At 41.5% G+C, this 26954-nt stretch overlaps 1 protein-coding gene across 3 annotated transcripts in view; it reads left to right on the top strand.

Moving 5' to 3' along the window:
* Positions 1–26954, top strand: part of COL14A1 (collagen type XIV alpha 1 chain) — a 258472-nt gene that overhangs the window by 134511 nt on the left and 97007 nt on the right. For all 3 annotated transcript variants that reach the window (XM_077493283.1, XM_077493281.1, XM_077493282.1), the window contains 8 exons: positions 3905–4044; positions 4167–4299; positions 7886–7933; positions 9862–10001; positions 15726–15855; positions 16509–16631; positions 20986–21135; positions 23716–23832. In XM_077493283.1, the coding sequence (XP_077349409.1) occupies positions 3905–4044; positions 4167–4299; positions 7886–7933; positions 9862–10001; positions 15726–15855; positions 16509–16631; positions 20986–21135; positions 23716–23832 (981 nt within the window). The remainder of the gene's footprint in view (positions 1–3904; positions 4045–4166; positions 4300–7885; positions 7934–9861; positions 10002–15725; positions 15856–16508; positions 16632–20985; positions 21136–23715; positions 23833–26954) is intronic.

Raw genomic sequence — 26954 nt, 5'->3', positions numbered from 1 at the left:
TGGACTTGAAAAACGGGGTTGGTGTGGCAAAGGACTTAGATTCGGAGGGCGGGGTACAGAGGAGGCTCTGAACTTGGGGGGGGGATGTACTGTAAAACTTTTTGTGGGGTGCAGAAGAGGCGCTTGACTAGGATAGCACGTGTCTGGAGGCCCTGGACTATGAGAGGGGGATCGTAGAGGCCCTCTTTACTAGGAACGAGGGTGTCTGAAGGACCTGCCAGCTTCAAAGAGAAAAGGCCTGGATCTAAAGCCTGGGCTGAGGATGAGCCTGCCTGGGCCAAACAGCAGCTGAGAGACAGGTCATGTGATAGATTTATTGCTTGTTTGGTTGTACTTCTGTGGATTACAGCAGTACAGATTGTTTTGCACTCCTGTGACCCAGCCTGCTGTCAGCTGATGTCACAGGACCAGTCCAGGCTGGGGACCAGCACCCAGTTTAGCCTCCCAGTGAGCCGCTGGCCACTCCTGCCCCCCCCCCCTCCACAGCACAGTGTTTCAGTGAGCGCATGGGGGGGTGAAGGGGGGCAGAGCAGGGACCCAGAGACTGACAGTCACCAGTTCTCTGCTCAGTGATGAACTGAGTGATCGGCAGTGGTTGATTACTCGATTCTAAGCCTTAGTATGGGCAGAGGATGCAGCATCCATCTAGGCAAGTATGATAAAAAAAAAAAAATCCCATATGTCTCTTTTAATTACCCAACTTCTCCTATTTCCTGGTATCTGACCCACATGACAATTATGCCTCATTCACATGGAGTGTATGCGTCCATGCCTACTGCGTGGGGATACTTGGTGCATCCCCTTGCAGGCAGTCCAGTCAAAGTCAATTGGGATGCAGCAGCTGCATGGACATAGTCGAATATATCCAAACGCACAGTGTCTACATTCGGATCTGTGTACCCACTTCTATAGGTGAAGCTCACTGGTGGATGCAGATGCAGCAAAAAGTGTCTCAACATACAGGACCTGTCTCGATGCTTGTCTGAATGAGCCCTTAGCCCACTTTCACATTGGGCCAATTTGGCATGCAATTTAACATACCAAATTGCATGCCATATAGGCGGCTATTGCCGGCAATGGTACCGTCTGAATTGGTGAAGCGCTGCATTGATTCCCAAAAGAAGTTCCTGTACTACTTTTGGTGACTTTGGGGGCAATTTGAATAGATATCTGTGCATGAACCTGCACAGATGTCTGTCAAATTGGCCCAGAAGTCAGACTGCATTGCTGGTTTGAAATCATGCAAGTTCAGCTGAACTCGCAAGATTTCTAACCAGCATCAATGTGAACCTAGCCTTAGGGTCGGTTCACACAGGGGCGACCCGTCAGTCGCTCCGACTTAGAAAAAGGTTCCTGTACGACTTTTGGGGCGACTTGCATTGACTTCTATACAGAAGTCATTTCACAAGCCGCCGCTAAAGTCAGATCCCGGTCGTCTGAGGCAGTCGCGCTGCAAGTCGTGCCACCTCAGTCTGAACAGGCTCTTAGGGGAATTTATCAAAACTAGAGCAGACAAAATTGGGAGCAGCTGTGCATGGCCATCCATCAGCTCATAGCTTTCACTTTAAAAAAAAAAAAAAGAAAAGAAGCTGATTGCTTGGTTGCCATGCACAGCTTGTTCAAATTCTGACTGCACCTGTTTTGACAAATTCCCCTTACTGTTTTACATTTCTGACTCCTGACTACTGCATTCTAAGGACAGCACATTCTTTGTTAAAGTGATTGTAAAGACACAAGGTTTTTTAACAAACCTTATGTGTGCAGCAGCCCCCCCAGCCCCACTTAATACTTACCTGCGCTCCCCTCTCGATCCAGCGATGTCTAGGCGATGCCTCTCTGGGGACTTGCATTCCTGATTGGCTTTTGGCAACAGCGGTAACCATTGGCTCCCTCTGCTGTCAATCACAGCCAGTGAGCCAATCAAGAGATGGAGTGGGTAGGGGCGAGCCACTGGCTGTGTGTAAATGGACACACAGAGCTATGGCTCGGGAGTGTGCCTGCTTGGATGCCCCCATATAAAGCAGGAGGGAGGGGCGAGGGTCACCGGCGAGGGAACCGACAAGTGGGAGATCCAGGTAGCTCTGTGCAAAACTATTATACAGAGCAGGTAACTATTAAGGAAAATTGTTGTCCATACTTGCTTTAATTTTCCTTTCCTGGATTCTCCCCATGTCAGCCTACTATGGGTCAGCTCTGCCCTCTCGGACCCCTTCAGGACCACCTTTTTTCCTAGCTCATAAAGGGCATCTGTCTGCCCACACCAGTGTCCAGAAATACCCGCCTCAGGACAGATAAACTGGGTGGGAATCCCCAGCTAACATGGGGAGGGTCCAGGAAAGGAAAATTACGGTAAGTATGGACAACAATTTTCCTAATTCCTGGACCTCCCCATGTTAGCCTACTAGCAATATTAAGAAAAGAGGGAAGATCAAAAAATAAGCCAAACTCTCAATGCATTGCTACTCAAACTTTTTAATGGGCAACAGCCATCGTAATAACAGTAGAGCCAAATGTTTCCTCAGGCGGACAAGCCACATTTAGCTTGTAATGCATGATAAAGGTGTTGGGCACGCTCCAGCTTGCTGCTCTAAAAATGACCTCAGAGGCGACCGCCGCATATGCTGCCATACCCCTCCTCGAATGTGCTTTTATCCCTGAAGGAGGAGGAAGGCCCAGCGTCTTGTATGCAACTTGTATGGTCTTGACAATCAAGGAAGACACAACTCTAGATGGTACAGGCATACCCTTTTTAGGCCCCATTGGGAAAACCAACAGCTGATCTTGTTTTCAAAAGCTTTTAGTCCGGTCCAGGTAGGTTGATACCGCAGAGACCAAGTCTAACCTTCTCCAGTCAGCATCCACTGCATCTGCTGGAAAGGCTGGGAGAATTGTCTCCCAGTTCATATTAAATGACATGGCCACCTTAGGTAGAAAGCTCGGTACCAGCCTTAGGACTATCTTGTCTGAGAGCACCAAACAATATGGTTCTTTAGATGAGAAGGCGCACGACTCGGAGACTCTTCTGGCCGAGGAAATGGCTATCAAAAAAACTGTTCTGAGTGTTAAATGAAATAATGAACAGGAGAAAGCTGGGTGAAACGGAGGAACCAGCAAGGCTCTCAAGACTAGGGTTAAATCCCATTTTGGAAAAAAACGATTTCAATGGAGGTCTAATTTTTATGGCTGCCCTTAAAAATTGGAAAATGTGAATCCACTTCCTTAGGAGTTTTGCAACCTATATGGGGGGGTCTTCTGAACCGGGAGAGGCTGAATCCAAACAGTGTGGATGGAGAAAAAAAAAAATAATAATAATAAAATAAATAAATAAATAAATAAATAAATAAATAAATAAATAAACAAAATCTTTAAAAGGCGCCCGGAGTGAGGATGAAAAAAGAACACTGGTGTGGGCAGACAGCTGCCCTTTATGGGCTAGAAAAAAGGTGGCCTGGAGGGGTCAGAGAGGGCGGAGTTTACCCATAGTAGGCTGACATAGGAAGGTCCAAGAAAACATGTTTGTTATAAAAGACTTTAATATCACTTTAAGGGTAGCTGTGTGTAGTAAAGGATATACAATAGAACAGTTTTATTTTATTAAAATGAGTGTACTGAAGTAAGTCTGTTACATACTCGCTTATGGCACAGTCATCAAAGCTTATGGCCATTTAAGCCCCCCCCCAACTGTTGATGCAATCTGACCACACCCACAGTTTTGGTGCGGCACCGCTATATAGTGCCACAATTTTTCTGGGGGGGGGGGTGGGGGGGAAATGACCTGAAATGTGCTAGCTACACCACTGCTACTGAGAACTGTGATATCTGTCACCTTGTAAAGGGCCTTGGAAGATAAAGGTGCCATAGAACTCAATAATAAAAGCTTCCATTTTATTATTGTTTTTGACAGAGCCGGTGCCATCTCCTCGTGATCTGAAAGTCAGGGATATCACCTCGAATAGTTTTGTGGCTTATTGGACACATTTTGCACCAGATATAACTACGTACAGACTGCAGTGGACACCCCGGAGAGGCGGCACCACCCAAGAGGTAAACTAGCTACTGATTTGCTGTTATGGGCATCTTTAAAGATAAGGTCAAACTCTACAGCTATGTAAGGCAAATAGCACTAAATGTGTAGACTTATACTACTTTGTATTTGTTTTGTCTAGGCTATAATTAAAGGGAACATCAACTCCTATCTTATTGACCGCTTGACACATAGCACAGAGTATGAACTCTCTCTATCAGCCATGTTTGAGGATGAATCGGAAAGTGATACTCTGTCAGCCTTGGCTACGACATGTAAGAACTCTATCTATCTATCTAGCTCTGTTTATTGCATTAAATTAGTTTTTGGCACCAGAAACCCAGTAAAGGATAAAAATTACCATTTACATTACCCCTAACACTCATTTATTCCTTAGCCCCCTAGTGCCCAACCTGTACCCCAGGGGCATATGCAGCCACATGACAGAGGCTATCGTGTTTTAAATGTGGATAGTAATTGCGTAGATGTAAACTGATGCCGCGTACACATGACCGGACTTTACAGCAGAAAAGGTCAGACGGAATCATTTCATCGGATATTCCGATCATGTGTGGGCTTCAGCTGTCTTTTAAAAAAAAAAATTCTGACGGACCTAGAATTAGAACATGTTTTAAATCATTCCGACTGAATCAATTCCTATCGGGAAAACCGTTCGTCTGTATGCTATTCCGACGGACCAAAAACGACGCAAGGGCAGCTATTGGCTACTGGCTATTGAACTTCCTTTTTTAGTCCCGTCGTACGTCATCGTGTTCCAAACAAACGGATTTTGGTGTGATCGTGTGTAGGCAAGTCTGTTTCAGCGGAACTCTGTCGGAAAGACCATCAGAGTTTATTCTGATGGAAAGTTCGGTCGTGCGTACACGCCATAAGTGATCAAAGCAGCGGCTGGCAATAACACAACAGAACATTCGTGTATAAATAATAAAAAACAAAAATTGCCACGCTAAAATAGAAAGTGATGAAACCAAAATACAAATTATATATACAGTGATAAGTCCATGAGAACATCTGAAATATAAATGTTCATATCCATGAAAAAATCCAAAATAGATAAAATGTTCTTAAATATTCGTGTCTCAGTGATGGTAAACGATTGAACACCAAAAGTGCACCTTCCACCGTGTTATAAAGAAAGGCTGTGACCTTACCAGATGACTAGACTCCACATTAGGTCTCATGTACACTGGATGTTTTTGGATGTTTTTACAGCAGCTGTTTTTGCTTCAGACGACTTTTTCTACAGTCTAGTGTCCATGTACACATAGGCTGCTATCAGCATTTTTTAGCTGGGACGTGGCTTTAAAACAAAAACTAAAACTGGTGGGTTCTGAGAGAGTTTTTCAGATGTAAAAACGCTCTAATGTCAAAAAACATTGATAAACGCCGCTCCCCAGTGGTTTCAAACGTTTTTGATCCATCAAAAAAATAAAAATTTTAATTTTTTTTTCAAAAATGCTGAAAAATGCTAAAAAACGCAAATAATATAACAAAAAACATATGTTAACATTTTTTGAAAAACTCACTGCAAAGCTACTGGTGTTTTTATAATGTTATTTTAACGTTCAGTGTGCATGAGGCCTTATAGGAGCCTAGTAAAGCATGGACTGGTGTAATACACACGATCCATCCTTTTGCGGATCGTATGTATTATACCAATCCAGGCTTTACTAGGCTCCTATATTGTGGAGTCTAGTCATCTAAGAACATTTTATCGATGTTGGATTTTTTTACATGTAGCACTGACCCCCGAAGGAGCTGCTGGTTTTGTTGGGCTTACCGTTACCTTCTTGATCTCGCCTCCGCCTAGGGGTTCCCGTGGTAGATGGCCCAAAGAATTGTAGAAACTGATCCTCTTTTTGGGATATTTATTGAAAAGATAACACAATTAATAGGAAGTCTCTCACTATAGAAATCCAGAGAATTACCGTTTCACAACTGCATTCTTACAACCCCCGGATAGACCTCCTCTCACTAGGCCTAGCAGCCAGTAGGGCGTTAAGTAAAGCAAAGTCTCTGCCACAGACTTGGATGTAGAACACTTGAAAAGCAAAAGTCTCTGCCACAGACTTGAATGTAGAACACTTGAGAAATAAAAGTCTCTGCCACAGACTTGGATGTAACTGAGGGACGTAGATAAATTTAGAGAACTATGATACGGTACCAGTATCTCTCAGCCGGTCCGGCGATACCGTATCAGTGTAGATCCATATAGTCTCCTTCAACTGAGCCCTCAACTCAGCCTTGCGCATGGCCTTCTCCCGAAGAGTCCTCCCCTTGATACTTCCAGCTGGGCCTCTCCCTAGATGAGACGGCACCGAACCACCTTTGAATCATTATGGCCTCATATCCATTCAGGCCTGTCCCTGCAGTTGCTATCCAGCCCCAAGACCCGGAATTGCATGGATCCGCAACCCAGGCCAGGAGGGCCATGGGGGCTAGTCAGGAGGACCAGGACTGAACAGACGGAAAATCTCCTCTGGACCGGAACCCAGAAGCACGTGATCTCAGTACCTTAAATGCCCTCTCCCAGAATGCACAGCAAGACGACACTCCCACTGAGCTGGTTCAGAGAGAAAGAAAGGCATTCAATGCACCCAGCCAAACTGCATTCTCATACCCACCGGCGGTGACAGCGACACCTACGGTCAAGGAGAACTCTACACTGAAACCATAATTTGGCAAAATTAGCCCTAAAACCCAACTGTGGTTTTAGGAATATTAATTTTTAAAACAAATAGCGTGTGCTCTTCAGGAACCGGTGCTACACACAGATATGAACATTTATATTTTAGATGTCCTCATAGACTTATCCCTGTATATATCATTTGTATTTTTGTTTCATCGCTTTCTATTTTAGCACGGCTATTTTTGTTTTTTTACCATGTGTTTTAGTGCTTAGTTTAAAGTGGGAGTAAACTCCCATATATGACTTTTACCAATAGGTAAGCCTATAATAAGGCTTACCTATAGGTACAGTAAAAATCTTCTAAACGTGTGCAGTTTAGGAGACATTTATTATAGAAGCAGCCGATGATGTCACCAGCGCATGCACTCTGAAGGAAGGGCATACCCATGCTGTTCCTTCAGAGCTGTTCAGCAAACAGCGACAATATATAAATATCATTGCCAGCTCGGCCAATGAAATGCCTGGAGTCCCCGAACCCGAAAGGAAGACCGGGTGAAGATAGAAGCGCCTGCAGTGGAGGGCTTGCGATGCATAGTAGCCCATTATGCTTTACCTTCGCAGGGAAACAAAGAGGAAGTACAACCCCATCAGGGTTTACTTCCTCTTTAATTTAATAACATGTAACCCTAATCTAACTAATCTAATCTAACTAATCTAACTGTATCCCCTAACCCTGACCCTTAAAAAAATAAGAAAAATAATCATCACTGGTGCAAGTCTATCTATCTATCTATCTATCTATCTATCTATCTATCTATCTATCTATCTATCTAATTATTAGCCTCATATTTTGGTGCAGATTTATTCTATTAAATCCTAACTGACATATCAATTTTGGGGGTACTTTTTGGAGCTTGGTATGAAGAAATCAAGAGTAGCCCAGCCATAACTATTCAATCTTTCCGCTGTACTTGAACTTTTCAAAATATTTGCAGTATGATGTCTGCTGTGTATACTAACACATTGCAATTATTGGCTGGGTATGTTATGTAAACTAAACTCATAAGCTGTCCAGAATGGATGTTAAAATTTTAGAATTTGATTACGGTACATTATTTAGATATAAAGGGGTGTGCCCAGGCTTTTGGTAATATTAATCAACCATTGAAATACCACAATACAGTACATTGATGTATTTCTTATGTTTCCAGTGATGCGGACCACTCAGGCTCCAACTACAGCCAGACCGACAACAGCAGGTAACAATCTTTTTTAAGATGACTTTGTTAATTTTCTATAACCCCCAGGAACATTTCACTGTTGTGTTGAATAGTTAATTTGGCATGGCAGGATTTTTGTTCTTATGGACAATATAATTAGTAGACATGTGCAATACGTTCTGTTCCGATCCAAATTAGTTTTTTAAGGAATTTCAACAAATTCATTCATTTAGAAACATCCGAATGAATGAAAACCTGTTAAACGAATTATTCGGAATATGCGTAAATTTGATTATTCAAAAAATCATAAATTCGAAATCTCGTAAATTTGAAAATTCGGAAATGAGAAAATCTGAGAAATATTAACTAACTAATAAAACGTAACTATTACTAATTATTACATTATAGGTATTGGAATTTCCTTTCAAATTTGGCTGTTAGTGAACGTAACATATACGAATTTATCCAAAGTTACAAACTATCTTAAATAGCGAATGCCATATCTAAATGAATGGAACATAACGAATGAATAATAATAAATAATTAATAATAGTAAAAAAAAATTATTATTATCATTTATTATTCATTTGTTCCATTCCATTTGTTTAGATGCGGCATTCGTTATTTCAGATAATTCATAACTTCGGATAAATTTATATTCGTTACGTTCACTAATAGACAGATTTGAAAGGAAATGCCAATACCTATAATTTAATAGTTAATTATTAGTTAGTTTGTTTGTTATTCTTTAGAATTTTCAGATTTTCTTTCTTATTTTCTTATTTTCAGATTTTCAAATTTTCAAATTTTCCAATTTCCGATTTTAAGAATTTACGAATTTTGGGATTTACTAATTTACGGTTTTTCGAATTTACAAATTTTCGAATTTACAAATTGCAATCGTAACGAATGACCCGAAAAACGGAAAAGAAACCCCCCAAACAAATTAAACGAAAACAAACAAATTTTTCAGCAGTGCACATGTCTACAAGATAGTGTAGACAAAGTGAGTATAAGCGGTTAGGGGGCCCTTTGCAGAGAAACTGTTAGTCTGGCCATACATGTTCGGTTCTCTTGTATAATTTACCTTACAGTATGTAGTGCAAGGGCCTGCCTAATTGGATATAATTGAAAGTTTTTTAGTTTTGACCTCATAATATATGGGTTTTGGTAAATCTAAAGGAAAATTGTACAAGAACATTGAACATGTATGGCCAGTCTTACTTTTTCCCTGCATTAGCATGGGGACAGTGTCTCATTAGCATGGGTCTGTATGTGTCATGCATTTGTTTCCCTTTGTTGCTCTAGCTAATGTACAAACACCAGCACAAAACTAGTTAAGTGTGCTCTTGAGTTAGTGAAAACAATTACAAAATTCAAAAGTTAGCAGTCATGATGGTTCGGCAGCCTTCATCCTCCTGGTAGGTAGTCATGCTTCCACATAGTGCCAGCTTCTTGTTTGCATTACAGGTAATTATAGGAAATGTACAGAGCTGGCTACATTTTTCGCTTGGCATGTCATGTCACTACACAGCCTCAGCCTCAAGTTTTCTTAAAAGAGAGAATTACTGGAAAGAATGTAGGAATAACAGTCATTATGGTTCAGAGGTTTTATAGTCTTACAGTGTGTTGATGCCGCTATATAGGTCCAATTTCCTGCGTATGGGAGCCAGAAGATCTCTGTCCTTGAAAAAAGAAATTGTAGTTATTGTTATCAAATGGCTTATATTTCCCACAATACCAATTAAGCATTATATTCTGTATATGTAAGTAGTATCAAGTGCTTAATTATTGTCACTTGCCAATAAATGATATCTTTATCAAAATGAAGAATGAAAGGAGATGCTCTCATTCTTTCAGTCCCAATCTTCCTTTATATAACTAAGAGAGGCCTGATAAAGGTGATTGTTCCCTTGACAGAAGATGAAAGAATCATATTGAATCCATGTTTTTTTGGGTCTTTGCAGCTGTCCGATTTGGAATCAGAAACCTCAACATAGATGATGAAACGACATCTAGTCTTCACGTATCATGGCTTATGAATGATGCTAACATTCGTCAGTACATCGTGTCCTACATCACTGCTTATGGAGATCGTGAAGAACAGGTAAGCTTGAAATTAAAAAGATAAATATAATGTAACAATAAAAGTGTGTGACATCAGTTGCCACAATGAAATGCCCTCCCATCAAACCAAATAAGTTGCATTTAGCCTTATGTATGAAAGAGTTGAATCTTGCAACTTGGACATGCAGCAGGCAGAAGCATATGAATAGTGTCTTATGGCATCTTTCATACAATAGAACAAAAAGGGAAGGCGCACTGACCTAGTGCATTACCATAAAATAGAGCTTTATTGAAAACAGAACACATAGCAAAATGGCTACTCACAGAGTATTGATAAAAGGCATAATCAATACAATTGGATCCATCGCACCGAACATCGACACATCCAGATCTGATGTCAGATAGATTGATTGATGAATACCCCAACGTAAACGGCTGACGAGTTTCTGGGGAGAACCCCTTTCCTCAGAGCCAGGCAATTGACCATTGCCTGGCTCTGAGGAAAGGGGTTCTCCCCAGAAACGCGTCAGCCGTTTACGTTGGGGTATTCATCAATCAATCTATCTGACATCAGATCTGTATGTGTCGATGTTCGGTGCGATGGATCCAATTGTATTGATTATGCCTTTTATCAATACTCGTTTGTGAGTAGCCATTTTGCTATGTGTTCTGTTTTCAATAAAGCTCTATTTTATGGTAATGCACTAGGTCAGTGCGCCTTCCCTTTTTGTTTTGCTTTTCTCCAGTATTTGAATACCCAATATTCTAGGGAGGGCTGCAAGACCTTTTTGACACTACCATCTCAAACTGTCGGTATCACACGTTGAAGACCGAGACACCAGAGCGCAGGAGAAGTTGTCTTTTTCTTGTATCTTTCATACAATACCATTGCACAACACCTCTACAGCACCCTTGTCTGCAATAGTGGACCTGGCACTAATAATGTTTCTCAACCTTTTTTCAGTCAAGGCACTCTTTCAAATTCTGCACAATCTCACGGCACCCCATTCTAAATGTGAAAAAAAATAATAATAATTTTACATTTTGCAAATGCGTAGATAACCCAACATTAGAGGTGATTTATTCTTCCAAAGCAAACACACCTTTGCACACTGACACTGATTGGTATTCTAATGTTTTTTTTCTCACTCAGTTTCTCCCCTTATACTAATATGACCCCAGTGCTGATGGAGAGGGGAAGGGAGGGACAAACAAGGATGCCTGACCTCCTCCTTATCAAACAATGATTTAATTGGTTGTTCGGACACTGGCGGCTAGAAGGAGGCACAATGAAAACCTGTGGTTTTATGTAATTAACAGATAGGGTTCATCCACCCGCTGGCTTATACACAATTTGTGGGCAATATCTAGGAATTTTGCCAAGACACCCCTGAAGACATCTGAATCACCCCAGGGTGTCTGGGCACCCTGATTGAAAAAGGCTGCACTAATAGGATGCTTTCTGACTATACATCAGTGTATTATCTGCTAAGTCCTGACTACACCATTACCAGTTATATTATGGCTGGTGTAGAACGTTGCATCTCCTCTACAAACAGCACAAGTATGTGTTTAGATCAAATGTGTACGGACCTTCCTAGAAGACCATGACCAAATGACCAGATTAAAAAAAAACAGCCCAACTTAAAGGAGGCCTGTATTCTAAGGATATGGAGACTGCCTTTTAAACCTCTCCTTCTGAAAGTACTAGTTGAGTGACCATATAGTAAAATCTATACTTTCTGGGAGACTGTCCTGGGACAAGTATGTAGGTTAGGAGTTCTGACCTCACTTTGACTAGCATTCTTTGAAGCAGGTATAATGATTGCAATCAATGGGGCCCCAGCATTCCGCCACTGTCGGGGGGGGGGGGAGGCGGGGTTGCTATTCACACACGGCTCTGTCTGCGGATATCGTGTCTGTCATGGAACAGTAGAACAGAGACACCAGCATTAATGTTCTATTTGCCCATCCATACTCTCTCGCAGCCGGGGATGACAGAGGACACACAGCTGATCTCACTGCTCCCCCTTCTTCCCCCTCCCCCCTCCTGTGTGCTCCGTGGGCAGTCAAGTGTGAAGCCAACAAGCTCACATTTCCCGCTACTGATCCATGACAGACATGATCTGTGCTCAGAGCCGTGCTGTCCTGAGAAGGCAGACGGCACTGATGGACATTAATAGCATTCACTGATGAGCACTGATAGACGGCACTAATGGGCACTGATATAAGGCACTAATGGGCACTGATAGAAGGCACTGATGGGCACTGATAGAAGGCACTGATGGGCACTGATAGAAGGCACTAATGGGCACTGATAGGAGGCACTGATGGGCACTGATAGGAGGCATTTATGGGCACTGATATGAGGTACTGATGGGCGCTGATAGGAGGCACCGATGGGCACTGATAGAAGGCACTCATAGGAGGCACTGATGGACACTGATATGAGGCACTAATGGGCACTGATAGAAGGCACTAATGCGAACTGATATGAGGCACTAATGGGCACTGATATGGGGCACTAATGGGCACTGATATGAGGCACTGATGGGCACTGATATGAGGCACTGATGGACACTGATAGAAGGCACTGATGGGCACTAATATGAGGCACTAATGGGCACTGACATGAGGCACTGATGGGCACTGATAGAAGGCACTGATGGGCACTGATAGAAGACACTAATGGGCACTGATAGGAGGCATAATGGTTACTGATAGAAGGCACTAATGGGCACTGATGGGAGGCATTTATGGGCACTGATAGGAGGCACTGATGGGAGGCACTGATGGGCACTGATAGAAGGCACTGATGGGCACTGATAGAAGGCACTGATGGGCACTGATAGAAGGCACTAATGGGCACTGATAGAAGGCACTGATGGGCACTGATAGAAGGCACTGATGGGCACTGATAGAAGGCACTAATGGGCACTGATAGGAGGCACTGATGGGCACTGATAGGAGGCATTTATGGGCACTGATATGAGGTACTGATGGGCGCTGATAGGAGGCACCGATGGGCACTGATAGAAGGCACTCATAGGAGGCACTGATGGACACTGATATGAGGCACTAATGGGCACTGATAGAAGGCACTAATGCGAACTGATATGAGGCACTAATGGGCACTGATATGGGGCACTAATGGGCACTGATATGAGGCACTGATGGGCACTGATATGAGGCACTGATGGACACTGATAGAAGGCACTGATGGGCACTAATATGAGGCACTAATGGGCACTGACATGAGGCACTGATGGGCACTGATAGAAGGCACTGATGGGCACTGATAGAAGACACTAATGGGCACTGATAGGAGGCATAATGGTTACTGATAAAAGGCACTAATGGGCACTGATGGGAGGCATTTATGGGCACTGATAGGAGGCACTGATGGGAGGCACTGATGGGCACTGATAGAAGGCACTAATGGGCACTGATATAAGGCACTAATGAGCACTGATGGGCACTGATAGAAGGCACTGATCTGCACTGATAGAAGGCACTGATGGACACTGATAGGAGGCATTGATGGGCACTGATAGAAGGCACTAATGGGCACTGATATGAGGCACTAATGGGCACTGATATGAGGCACTAATGGGCACTGCTTGAATGCACTGATAAAAGACACTGATGGGCACTGATAGAAGGCACCAATGGGCACTGATAGAAGGTACTCATAGGAGGCACTGATGGACACTGATTTGAGGCACTAATGGGCACTGATGGGCACTGATAGAAGGCACTAATGGGAACTGATATGAGGCACTAATGGGCACTGATTGACACTGATAGAAGGCACTAATGGGCACTGATATGAGGCACTAATGGGCACTGATATGAGGCACTGATGGCCACTGATAGAAGACACTAATGGGCACTGATATGAGGCACTAATGGGCACTGATATGAGGCACTGATGGGCACTGATAGAAAGCACTGATGGACACTGATAGAAGACACTAATGGGCACTGATAGGAGGCATAATGGTCACTGATAAAAGGCACTAATGGGCATTGATGGGAGGCATTTATAGGCACTGATAGGAGGCACTGATGAGCACTGTTGGGAGACACTGATGGGCACTGATAGAAGGCACTAATGGGCACTGATAGGAGGCACTAATGGGCACTGATAGGAGGCATTAATGGGCACTGATATGAGGCACTGATGGGCACTGATAGGAGGCACTGATGAGCACTGATAGGCCACATTGATGAGCACTGATAGGCAGCACTGATAGGAGGCACTAATGTACACTGATAGGCTGCACTGATAGGTGGCATTGATGGGCACTGATAGGTGGTACTGATTGGCACTGAGTAACACTGATAGGCAGAACTCAGGCAGTATTGATGGGCTTTGATGGGCAGAATTGAAGAGTACTGATAGGTGGCACTGACGGACACTTTTAGGCAGCATTAATGAGCACTGATAGGTGGTGCTGATAGGCAGAATTGATGGGCACTAATAGGCGGCATTAATGAGCACTGATAGGTAACACTTGTAGGTGGAAGTGATTGGTACTGATAGGCAGCATTGATGGGCACTAATAGGTGGCATTGATGAGCACTGATAGATGGCACTGATGATTGGGGCACTGGTTATCAGTGTAAACAATTTACTGATATTCTTGACAGTTAACGGCACTCCTTTCCTAACACAGACACAGCGTGGGGGGAAAGGGGTGCAGATAACCGGCAAGTCTGTTTACAGGTTTAAAGGGCCGCTGTGATTGCGCTGGATGCATGTCCCAGGAGCCATGTGGGAGGCACAGTTTTGGGAGGATGTCCTTGGACACCCTCCCAAAATTGGAAGCCTGGGACTCGGATGGATGGGGGGCACGGGGGCCCATCATGGTTTCTTGTATCGGGGCCCTGAAGGTTCTACTTACGCCTCTGATTGCAATAATAGCCCACTTAGTTTCCCCACGAAAGTTTCCTTTAACTAGACTTGTAGTTAGCAGCCTGGGAAGGTACTATAAGGTAAAGTATAATTTGGTGTGTGCACTCCCTTCGAATGACAGTGTACTGTGCCCTCCTGCCATATGATTGGTGAAGGGCCGCAAGGATTTCGCAGATTAGTGGTATGATATCATTTCGATATTTGCTTATGCTTTGCTTATTTCCTCTGTAAAAATTAGCGGCAAACACATTTTCAATACCTGCGTATACTGTACTAGCCCTAACTAAACTAAGCTACCATACACAAATTCTGTCACCGGCATTGGCAAACTTTCCCTGAAAGAGGGAACAGGTCTCATCCATTCAGCTCACTTCTCACCTTGCTTCAAGGCCACTTGTCTACTGGCATAAGGATGGCACGAAACCATAAACTACCTAAAGAGTTCAGATAGCAGATAGAAGGCCATGTACGTTGTATGACTGTTTATGGGAAAGATTGTTTCCCATTTACATTCACATTGAATAAGAATCTATATGTGGTCTGTGAGGGAGGGAAAAGGGAGCATTTAGATATTGCTTTATCTTGGGTTGGAAAAAATGTCAGCCACCTGGGAAAAAATCTGCCTAGTCAATGGATGTCTTCCTAGAGCTCTGTTAGGCCTGCTGACATGGGATCATTTTCTGATCTATCTGTAGCCAAACAGAACAGGGGAATGTTCCCTGATGCCTTTTGGAAAAGGGGGAAGAGGGTAATGGGGATCATGAAACAGGGGTTGTTTCAACTGAATATGCCATGTCCTTGCCGCAATCTTATTATTCTACTTCTTTGCATTGTATCTTTTACCAGAAAGTCGTAGCAGGTAGAGAAAACGACATTGTGCTCCAATCTCTGCTGTCTGACACCGAGTACAAAGTCACTGTAACTCCTGTGTACTTCAATGGAGAAGGGAACCCTGTGTCTGCCTCTGGAAGAACACGTATGTATGGGTTGTGTCTGTGGGTCAAAGTGCAAAGACAAAAACTTTTATTACCTATGCCTAAGCATCAAACAGCCCCATTTTTTACTTTAATTTACCTTTTGTTCTGAAATGTGATTGACTACTGCAGGCTAATATACATAGCTCTTTGCACTCCTTTACTTAGGCTAAATTATCTTCAAAACGAATTTTCCTACCAAGTTTTTTAACATGGAAAAGTATATTCTAGACTTTCTTGTTTGCAGTGCACCATGGGGAATGGAAAAGAGAAGCTGCAAAAGAAGCTTCCCTTTCTTAATTTTTTTACTCCAACTTCCCTTCTTTATCTGCCTTTTTAACATCCTTTTTATTATTATAAATGATTATTATCAGTGTCAGATGTACTACCAGGCACCGTAAGAATGGCACCTATAGGCAGCAAAGGCAAAATGGCAGTTTTGTGAAATACAGTTATTGGCCACAACGTTTTTCCATCATCAGAATAGTAATTTAATTTAAATTTATTTACAGATTTTGATTTTGTTTTTTTGTGCATATATTTTTTATCCTAGTAGAGGTGTGTGCTACTAATCACTGATAGTTATTAAATTATTTGTAATGTTTAGTATGTGTTACAGCTTTTGTGATCTGGTTTTCTGATTATATTCCCACAGTGCCACTCTCTGCTCCAAGGAACCTGCGAGTTTCTGATGAATGGTATAACAAACTGAGGATAACATGGGACCCTCCTCCTTCACCAACCATGGGCTACAGGATAGTGTACAGGCCTACAAGCGGTGAGAGACTCATTCTGTGGAAGAGATATACAAATGTATCAAGGTTCTGACATAGCCAATCTGCCGCAGACAGGAAGAAAGGAACAAGGTGCCTCTGACAGGGCTGTTGTTAGAAATCATGGGGCCCCATACAGCCTAGCTGACAGGAACAGTGAACTAAGCCTAGCAGGTGGCTCCAGCCCCATGAACACACCATTCATTCATGCAACCAGAATACCCCTGTGAATGAGCCCTTAATTATGTTTTTTGTTTTTTTTCTACATATTCTGAACAGCCATGTGGGGGTTGGTGAAATATCAGGGTTCTAAACAGACACCCAACAGAAATAAAATTAGATTGAGGACACAGAATGAACAGGAAGCACTTTGTACAGAGGTACTCTGTTCATTCAGAAACTGAAGAATTGTAAACACAGGGATTACCTCCAGTACGCCCACTCCTGCTGCTCTGGGCCCCCCTGTTGAACTTATGGGGCTTGGTCCCTGTAAAGGAGGGAAGGTGCTACCCCCTTATCAGCAGCCAAGGCCTCTGAGCTGACCACAACAACTAATCAGGTGTTGATCTCGGTTCATACCTCTGAGTTATGAGTTTCACAGTACTGAAATCACCAAATCTTTATCCAAACCTTCTAACAGTCGAAAGTAGCAGTGCCTTAGATTTCACACTGTAGATGATTTAGGGGTGCCCCAGCACACTCACAGATCAGTAAGTACACTGCTACTTTAGGAGGAATTCCAGACAAATCTTTCAAGGTTCTGCTTAGGCAAAATTAACATTTTTGGATGTTCACTGTATTACTAGTTTTTGTTCTCTTTTATTAGTTGCTAAAACCCTAAATAGTTGTTCATCTTAGTCATAAATGCCTCATGTCAGTGTCTATGGGGCACATGTACCACATGCTGAGAGAACGTGTAAGGAAAAATATGACGTGTTCCTCCTTGGAGATGCCTAGCGTACATTGACAGTACGAAGGACTGTATTTAATCTATTCTAATTTTTTCTTGGACAGCAATGCCACATTTTTTCTTTGTTAGAAATTTCACTGGAGGGCATAAGATCCTGAAAATTCACATTTTAACACTGTATGAAAGTAAAAGTGTGACTTGAGGGCCTGGCAGAAAAAAAAAAAAATCATGTTAAGTGTTGTTTTCCAGAATTTGTGTCCAATACATTCCATACCCATCAGCCAACTGTTAAAAGCTTGAACTTCAGTTGTCTGGAAAAGGTTCTTTTCAGAACAACATAATCCCTTTAACTGTCTGCCCAAGAACCAGCAGTAAAATCACTTTTAGAGCTTAAAGGGCCAATCTACTCAAAGTGATATTTTAGTAATGGGCGAAGTCTGGTGGGTTCAAATCACCTGCTTGCCTCTAATATTTGTTGGTTCTATCCAAAAGCAAGATCTATCTTCTATAGTTCATGCCTGCCTTCTCACCCATTTCTGCATATTCCTTCCCCTCATGCTACAGTTGGGGTGTCTGCAGATGTTTCCACCCTCCTTTTTACTAAGAAAATAGATATATTTTCAAAATTAAAAATAAGAACTTCTTCTTGTTGTCATTGTAGATGTGCAGACTGGGAATTTAAGGACAGGGATCTCACCACCAGAGTCCATGATACACATAAGAGACCATTTGGTGATTAAACACCTACAATATGACCAGAATACACCAAACACTGAATTCAGATTAAGAATACTTTATTAATCTTAAAGGGAAATTAATAAAATACAGTTAGATTCAAGGAAGACAGCACAAAGTCATAATAACAAATGGAAACAAGACAGAATAACAACAATAAAATTACCAATAACAGCAAACAGAAAATCAAACATTTCTCTAACCTTACCCACAACTTATTACACATAGTTTACCTAATACCAACTTTATATAAAAACTATATAAAAATCTAGATGACAAACCAGATTAAAATATTGGTTTTGTCTGTCATGCTACAAGATTAATCCTTCCAAATCAGAAGCCCTTCTGCTCAACCCCCCCCCCCCCCCCCCCCCAGAGGTCCATTCTCTCTCGAGCCCCTATGCGTGGAAATCCTTGGCTATTTATTTTTTTATTTTTTTTGCAAATATGATTTTTATTGAATTTTCACGTTTGGGGTAAAGCCCCAGAAAGTACAATAGTAACTTCAACAGAAAAAAGAAAATGCAGCCTCCTAGTCATACATTACAAAAAGTTGTTTGTACAGCATAACATTTATTTCAGATATTCATGGAGGGTTTCTTAGTTTGTGGGGTAATCGCTGTGCTGCATGAATCTAATAGGGCAGTCCATAATATCAGAGGGTATCATATATCTTAAAACCCTATGAATCCTTGGCTATTAAATATCTGGGAGTTTACATTACCCCGCACTACAAAACCCTCTATGATGTTAACTTTAGACCCCTTTTCACGTCAATCAGAACCCTTTTGGCGAAGTGGAAACATTTCCGCATCTCTTGGCTAGGCCGTATCACCTCAATTAAAATGACAATTGACAATGACAATTTTACCTAAGATCCTATATCTTTTTACAACTCTTCCCATTCCGGTCCCTTTTCTCCACTTTTTGCATGGAACTATAAACAGCACAGGGTCGGTATTAAGGTGCTCTTTGGATGCCTGATAGTCTTTCTCTCGCCATGATTTCCCCGTGGCTGTCGAAGAATCTTTTCCATTTTGGACACCTAGTTAATTGTGACAAGCATGATCTTCCCTGTAGTGCCTTCGGCTATCTTTGTCATTATGCCTTATCCTTTGCTTCTAATTTACATTTCTCCAAATTATCCCCATTTGAATGGCTAGTCCTCGTGGTTCCATCTCAAAAAGGCCTAATCTCTGACATTTATAAGATGCTAAATTTTTACCCAGTGGATACCTTAGGCAAGCATCTGTATATGCTTACATGGGAGGAGGCCATTGGCAAGAGCTCCATATGCAACCTCTACAAGGAGAATGCTTATAAAGTGCTGATTTTCTGGTACATGACTCCCACCCATCTTAAAGCCATTTATCCTTCATCCTCAGGCCGCTGCTGGCGCTGCCTTAAAGACCGTGGTACTCTGCTTCATATTTATTGTCTTTGTCCACTTTTGCTTCCATACTGGAAACTGGTCCAGGACCTCCTTGAGAGACTTTTTGAGGTGGACATTCCGCTCTCTCCCAAAATATTTTTCCTTGGCATATTGCCCAATAGCCTGTCTAAGCTAGCTAAAAAATTTACGCGCAACACATTCTTACTGCAGCTAGGTGCCTTATTGCCCTTCAGTGGGAAAGGCAAACCCCTCCAACTTCCACTTATCTATATGATAGAATTAAAGACGTGGAAGTCATGGAGTCTCTTACAGCCTGACCCACCGACTCGGTAGATCGGCATAATCCAATATGGGAACCCTGGTATGAACCTCTCACTCTCTGCTTCCATAATTGGTATGCTCTCGTCTTACCCAGGAGTGCTGAACTCACACATTTTCTATACTTCTGCCTCTCTTTTCTTTTCACTTTTCTCCTTTCCTTTTCTATCCTTATGTTACTGTTTTTGGTTTCTAAGACCACAAGTTAACCCAACGCTACAAAGATTCACTAAATACAACACCTTGATTGCCTTTTTTTTTTAATAAAGGCATCCATTAAAAGGGAAATATACAAAAGTAAAAATGCCTATATGAAAAAATGGCACAACAGTTTATTAAGATTTAAATGTAGCATGGAAAAAATTATTACAGTGAAATATTATGGCAAGCTTAACAAAAATGGCAAGCAACCCAATTTATAAATAGTGCACATGGACAGGCCTTGGACAGAGCAAACAAAACATATTTTTTCCCAGCACACTTACTAGCTAGCCAGCAAAAAATATTACAGTAAGTCTGAAAATGTATTCACTGAGACTACATTGTGGTTTCCTTTAATTGCGTCTTTTAATCTATATTTAACTCCCCATAGACTGCTTATGGAATTTAGACCTTCCCAAAATAAATACAATCCACATAAACTCTGATAGCTATGTTTTCATTTTCTCAATCGTTTCATGTTTATTAGGTTGCTTAGCCTTTCAAAAAAAAAACCTTGAGATTCAGTAGACGTGTGTGTGATTTGGAACAGGTCCGTTTAGGAACACTTAACTATAGCAGCAAGCTATATTTCCCCAGTTTTACAATGTAAAAATATTTGAAAGCCAGCATTATCCAAGACTAACACAAGGGCACTCCAGGAATATGTAGCATGTGTGAATAGTATGTGTTGTATGTGTTATGGCATTGCCATAGGCAGGTTCTAAAATTAGTAAGTTTTCCGACTGAAGCAAAGGTGCTGCCATGGGCTGGTGCTTATTTTGGTCTCTGGGCTTTGTTTCAGGCACGGGTCCGGCTCTGGAGGCGTTTGTGGGCGATGATGTGAACACCATATTGATTCTCAATCTTCTAAGTGGGACAGAATACAATCTTAAGGTTCTAGCATCATATTCCACCGGATTCAGCGATGCATTGACTGGAGTGGGCAAAACATGTAAGTAGCTCCCTTTCCATTTCTATAGTGAGCTTTGCTCTCCTTAAGAAAACCCCCCTAAAAATAGTATTTGAACATGCAGCTTTGCATTAATTAAATGCTTTAACAATTTTCCTCATGTCTGTCAATGTTCAGGTTGTTGTTATAATTAGGGATAAGCTCAGGCGGGTTCGGACATCTATCCCACCAGGAAGATTTCAGGCAGGTTCGGACATCTATCCCACCAGGAAGATGTCAACAGCCAATCATAGGTGGCGGAAGCCATTCCCCGCCCCACAGCTGCACAATTATACACTCCATGCAAATGGGAAGCTGTGAGGAGGGGAATGCCTCCACATCCTAACTCTCTTGAGCTCACCCCTAAGAAACTTTTTTTGGATGGTTTAATTTTGAGTAATTGTGAGTATTTCACTCAATAACTTTTTCATTGCTACGCAAGTCTATGGGAATCAAGTCAAAATGCAGGTCAGGAGGAGATAATCTGCAGGTCAAGTGCACCTGTCAATGGAATCTGAATGACCTCAGAAGTATCCCAGACTGCTGTCATCAACACAGGCCCAGACCAACAGCCCTCAGTCTTCCAATATAGACAGCTGTTCTAGTGATAGTTCTCTAGGATGGGAATTTCTCTCATTTCCCGTTGTTTCCTCAGAACAGGAAGTGAATAGAGATCTTAACATTGGCACATAGACAGAAAAACATAGCCTTTTGGGGGCTTAAACTCTTCTGCGCTAAGCTAAATAAAAAAAGGGTTTTTGCAGATAGTGAAAGTTAGGATTTGATTTAATGTGAGCCTCAGAAAGTACTGAAGCTACTGGATCAGCATGATCAGTAGATCAGTATGATAGCCGGGGAGCTACCTGTTTAGGTTTTAGAAGGAGGGCAGGCCTCCAAACTTTCTCAATATTTTCTTCATATTCATACTTTGGTTGAGCATTCTAAACAGAATGTATTGTGTTTTTTATATAAATACTAAGAAATTGAGGCTTTCAACCTTTCACCACAATATAGTTTTGCTGGTGTTCTTAACAGTTTTTACAGCATTACAAATATATGCATAATGCAGCCGTGGGTGGGTGGACCCTAATGCCCAGCCTCGGCATATATGCATTGCTGTCTTCTTCTGGGGTATGCTCCACTGACATACCCAGAACTGAAACCAAGCTGTCACTGATAGCTCAAGGTCAACTGCCCACAATCAGGAGCTTGAAAGGTGGGCTCCCGATGACATCAGCACTGACCATAAGCCACATTTTTATTATTTAAAGCACAGATGTAAAATCAAAGACTTCCTCAAGGAGGCAATGCTTTCATTTCTAATTAAAGCATTCAGAGATTCCGCTTAATGATATTTAAATATTGTTTTAGCGAAAAGGAAAGAAAAATTATGCTGGAACTGTTTTTAGAAAAGATATTACAAAAACAGACATAAGTAACTTTAAAATAAAACGGTTTTAAAAGTTAAAAAATTCTTAAGTAGTATCCTCCTGGTCTTTGTACAGTACATAGTTTGGAATGCTTGCAGAGTAAAGCTAACCATACAAGGCTTGAATTTGCTGAAATTTTAACCTGCCGACACCACCCAGCTGGACAAATTTTGACTGATTGAGAAATTGAAGGAGCCGTGTGGAAAAAAATTGGGCAAACAGTGACTGCAGCTTCAGTCACTGTTCCAGTATTCTGTTGGAATACAAAGGCCTGCAGCAGGGGATTTGTCCATTCACACTGTCTAATGCAGATGGGGAAACTGTGGATTTATCTTATTCAGATAATTGCAGCAGATTTTTGATGTCCTTAGAGAGCGTGTCACAGATAAAATCCCACACAATAAAAGGGTCATAGGGGTAGATGGTAAGTGTGCTGGAGAGAACTTTATTTTTCCCAACCGACCCTTAATGCCAACTATCCTGTATACAACTATATTATGTTCACAATCTGACAAAATATTGTATAGCATAATGAACTTATGATTTGTTAGACACCAAACATGATATATATCAGATGCATCATTCTCCTAGGTGGTCTAATGTGTCTTATTAGCCTCCTAGACCTTGTAGTATCATTGCCTTTGGTGTCTAACTGACTGATATCTTCTTTTACTTTAGTGTAACCACTGTTTATGAAGGTAACTACATTACAGGAAACCTACCTTTGTGCAGTTTAGCTGTAGAACAGTATAGGTCACTACCTCCAGTCTGACAGATGAGTATTCTGTAAGCTGCTCTCAAGCTGTGTATGACGCAACCATATACTCATCGCTAGACCACAGACTCTCGCTAGTGGAGGTTTATGATACCTCTGCTTTTTGTTACATGTGTTTAAGCTGGACTGTGGTTTGTCATATGTGTCACCTTCCCTGAATGACTAGCACAGACATAAGATTTAACTCTGACCATTTTTGTTATCAATTTGTGCATTTTAGAGAAAATGAGAGTAGCATGGTGTTTTTTTTTCTACTCCCCTATTTTAGCTACACAGTTTAGGGTTCATCAAACCTCACTATCATTACAGTGTACAGGCTGCTTTAAACATTTTAGCATGAGCCACAGTGACTGATTGCTTGTGTTTGTTCTCTTACAGTATATCTAGGAGTGACAAATCTGAGTGCTTATCAAGTCAAGATGACCAGTATCTGTTCCCAATGGCAGCTTCACAGACATGCAACCTCATACAGGATCATCATCGAGTCACTGCAGGGTATGTTGGAACATTACTTCTCTGTTATTATATAAAAATCAGTTTCCGTAAGCTACAGTATATCAACTGAAAAACTCTGGACCCCCGCCATTATTGTTATGTAAATCAGCTGCTTCCTCAGGCTGACTAGATATGACACCAACACTAAAATATTTTCTAGAATTTAATGTGAACCTGTGGCCAGGATACGGGCATTCAAACAGTAAATTTAACCTCTTCATGTCTAAGCGTAATACAAATCTAAATGCCCAAGTATAATTGTGCAACTTTGACATGTGTTTTAGTAAAACAGTACATATCATTACAACTACTTTGTGCATCCAGGTGGATTCTACCTTGTTTTTTCAGGACGAGGAAAACTGGCCCAAAATATTTAAAAAAATCTTTTTTTTTAAATGTAGCTGTATAATTCTTGGTACTGCCATAAACTTCCAACAAAGAACAACACTAATTAAATTCTTCTGCTCCTGGTGCCCCCAACGATACCACATATGTTTATGTTAGTTGTAGTACAGCACAAACACAATACTGTATTGCACATTTTTTTTTATCCTACCTAAAACACACTGACACTGATACTAATATTAAAAAACTGTCCAAAACATTACTGACCTTTACATTTGACCCTGATCCAAACACTAACCTGGCACTGACCTAGATTAAATCTTGACCTAGATACTTTTTTTGTCTTTTTTTTATTATTATTATTTCATTAATTTTTTTACACACACTTTTTTTTTCTCTGCAATGAGAGAGAAAGATACAATGTATCTCTCTCCTCCATTCACACAGAAAGAAAACATGGGAGAGGGCTTCACAGTGACTGATCACTGTGATAGTCAATCAGAGGATGAGTTTTTGGTCCCGATTGTTAGTACAATCTCTGTGCTGGGAGATACGCAAATATGTGGCCCCACAGAAAAAAGCCCAGTCTGGTGGCGCCACATATTTGTGTTGTGTTGGCATGTTATATACGCAAGTATGCGGCCCCACAGAAATAAGTCCAGTCCAGTCAGGCCACATATTTGTGTTACATCGGCGTGAAGGGGTTAAAACAAGTCTTCACTGACGTCAACAAAATGGTGGCTATCTGCACACAGACACCGACTCCCTGTTGCATAAATGTGAATGAGACAGAAAAAATATGGATTCAGCTACTGTTTTGCACCTGTAGAGAACTCAGACGCGTTTCGTCCTTTTCGGGGCTTAATCATAGAGTTTTCACTGACCTCTGTAGATGTGAAGCCATTTATCCTCACATTTCACACCAGAAAAACTAAATTCCTTATCCAAGCTAACTCAGCTCCCCTTGCTTCTCCACCCAGTAGTGACTCAGCAGCCTTCCAGGCCTTCTGATCTCTAATGTACCCATGGAAAAGGAGATCTGGGAGAGGAGAGCAGGATGAGCTGCTGTGCCAAGTTACTGCTGTGAGGGGTGCAGTGAATGTTGAGGTGCTGAGTTACTGCTCGGAGGGGGGAGACAGGTGAGCTGAAATGTGGAGCCCCTGCTGGGAGGGGATAGCAGTGGGAGCTGAGGTAATGCTGGGAGGTCATCACAATGAGCTAAACTGCCACTACTGGGGCGAGGAGCTGGGCTGCTAAGTCATAGCTGAGAGAAGAAAGCATTGCTGGCAGGGGTAACTGTTCCCGTAACATCTCAAAAATTAAAAATTTCCCTCCATTTTCTGTATTTGATACAATGGTCACCAGAAACAATAGAGTGAATGAATTTCCCAAGCAGGGACACAGAAAGAAGTAAACCCTACAGGTGTACTAACCATTCAATCTTCTATCCAAAACGTAAAAAAAAGTTTTGGCCCTAAAATCCACTAATATCTTCTGCCTGGTTCTCATAACAAGGGAATAAAATACCTCAATGAGTTAAAACAATCACAACAGTAAAGAAAAAAAAGGTTCAAAGAGTCAAAAGTATTAAATCAAAGTCGTTCTGCGGAATTACTTTCCAATTGTTTACGAGAAGAAAAAAAAAAAGAACGTAATTTAAATCAGAAAATATTTGGGTTTCTAAATGGGGCATGACAGTCCTGGAAAATTAATTTTCTTTCTCTATAGACAAAATATGTTAGCTGCTGATGTGTCTGCAGTGATCAGTCCTTCCAAGTCGTACAGATGTTCCTTGTATTTTTATGATAGATTTTTCAGTATCCTTGTGGCTCTGGCTTCTGTTTTGTGCACTGGATCAATAAATAAATGCATATTAAATACACAATAGGCATTAAAAAAAGAATACTAATAATGATACATTGCAAATCACCGTAGATATTCGCAATAACATGAACACATTAAATTATACGTTTAATACCCTGGGACTTCATTGGCAAGATATCTCTTGTATCTTAGCTTTACCTACTGTAAGTGCCAACACAAACACAAAGCCAAATAATGGTGAAGTATTTTCCTGATGAATCCGGGGAAAGGGAGTGGGATCCCTTCATTGTTGCCCTGTTGGAGGGATACAAATAACTGCAGGAAAATCACATCCTTGAAGTCTCCAAACAACACAAGCAGGTGGAGGGTGAATTCAATCATGAATGCCTATCCAAGCGGAGATATCATTTTTGTGTGGAGTTGAACTTTAAAGTGTAATTTTTTGTAATAAAAGGGAATTTGTCAGTAAAACAAAGCCCAAAGAGGTCGATTTTGGCAGGTGAAAGGGATAATAAGGGAGCATGGGTAAAAGAAAGTATCTACAGTACAAAGGGAGGTCTATCACAAGAACCTGTTTTCTTTTTTCCTTGGAAGGATAAAGGAAAGATTTGCACAAAGAGGTACAGGTATGAAGATTAAAAGATAAAAATGAATTTGGTGCAGGTGAAAAGGGTAAGGGCAGAGCATTGGGTAAGGAAGTGTTTGTGGAGTGGTTGCCACCAAGATATGCACCAGAAAAATAGAAGAAGAGGCAGGAAAGCCATTATAAAGTAGTAAGTAGACAGTATTACATGTTAAATAGATTGTTTAAGGAAGATTTTAAAGGATCAACATACATTTGGCAAGTTTGCAAGTAACCAAACTAACCTCTATTATGGTACCCCAGTCTCCATGCAGGAGGAGGTTTGTTTGCTCTCTACGCCTTGGGAATCCCAGCCCTAGGTCCTTAAGGG

The sequence above is a fragment of the Lithobates pipiens genome, unplaced genomic scaffold (genome assembly GCF_037356315.1).
Source record: "Lithobates pipiens isolate NorthernLeopardFrog02 unplaced genomic scaffold, aLitPip1_a1.2 Scaffold_19, whole genome shotgun sequence".
Taxonomy (NCBI): domain Eukaryota; kingdom Metazoa; phylum Chordata; class Amphibia; order Anura; family Ranidae; genus Lithobates; species Lithobates pipiens.
Note: the sequence above shows the minus strand (reverse complement) of the source record. Positions and strands in the feature narration are given on the sequence as shown.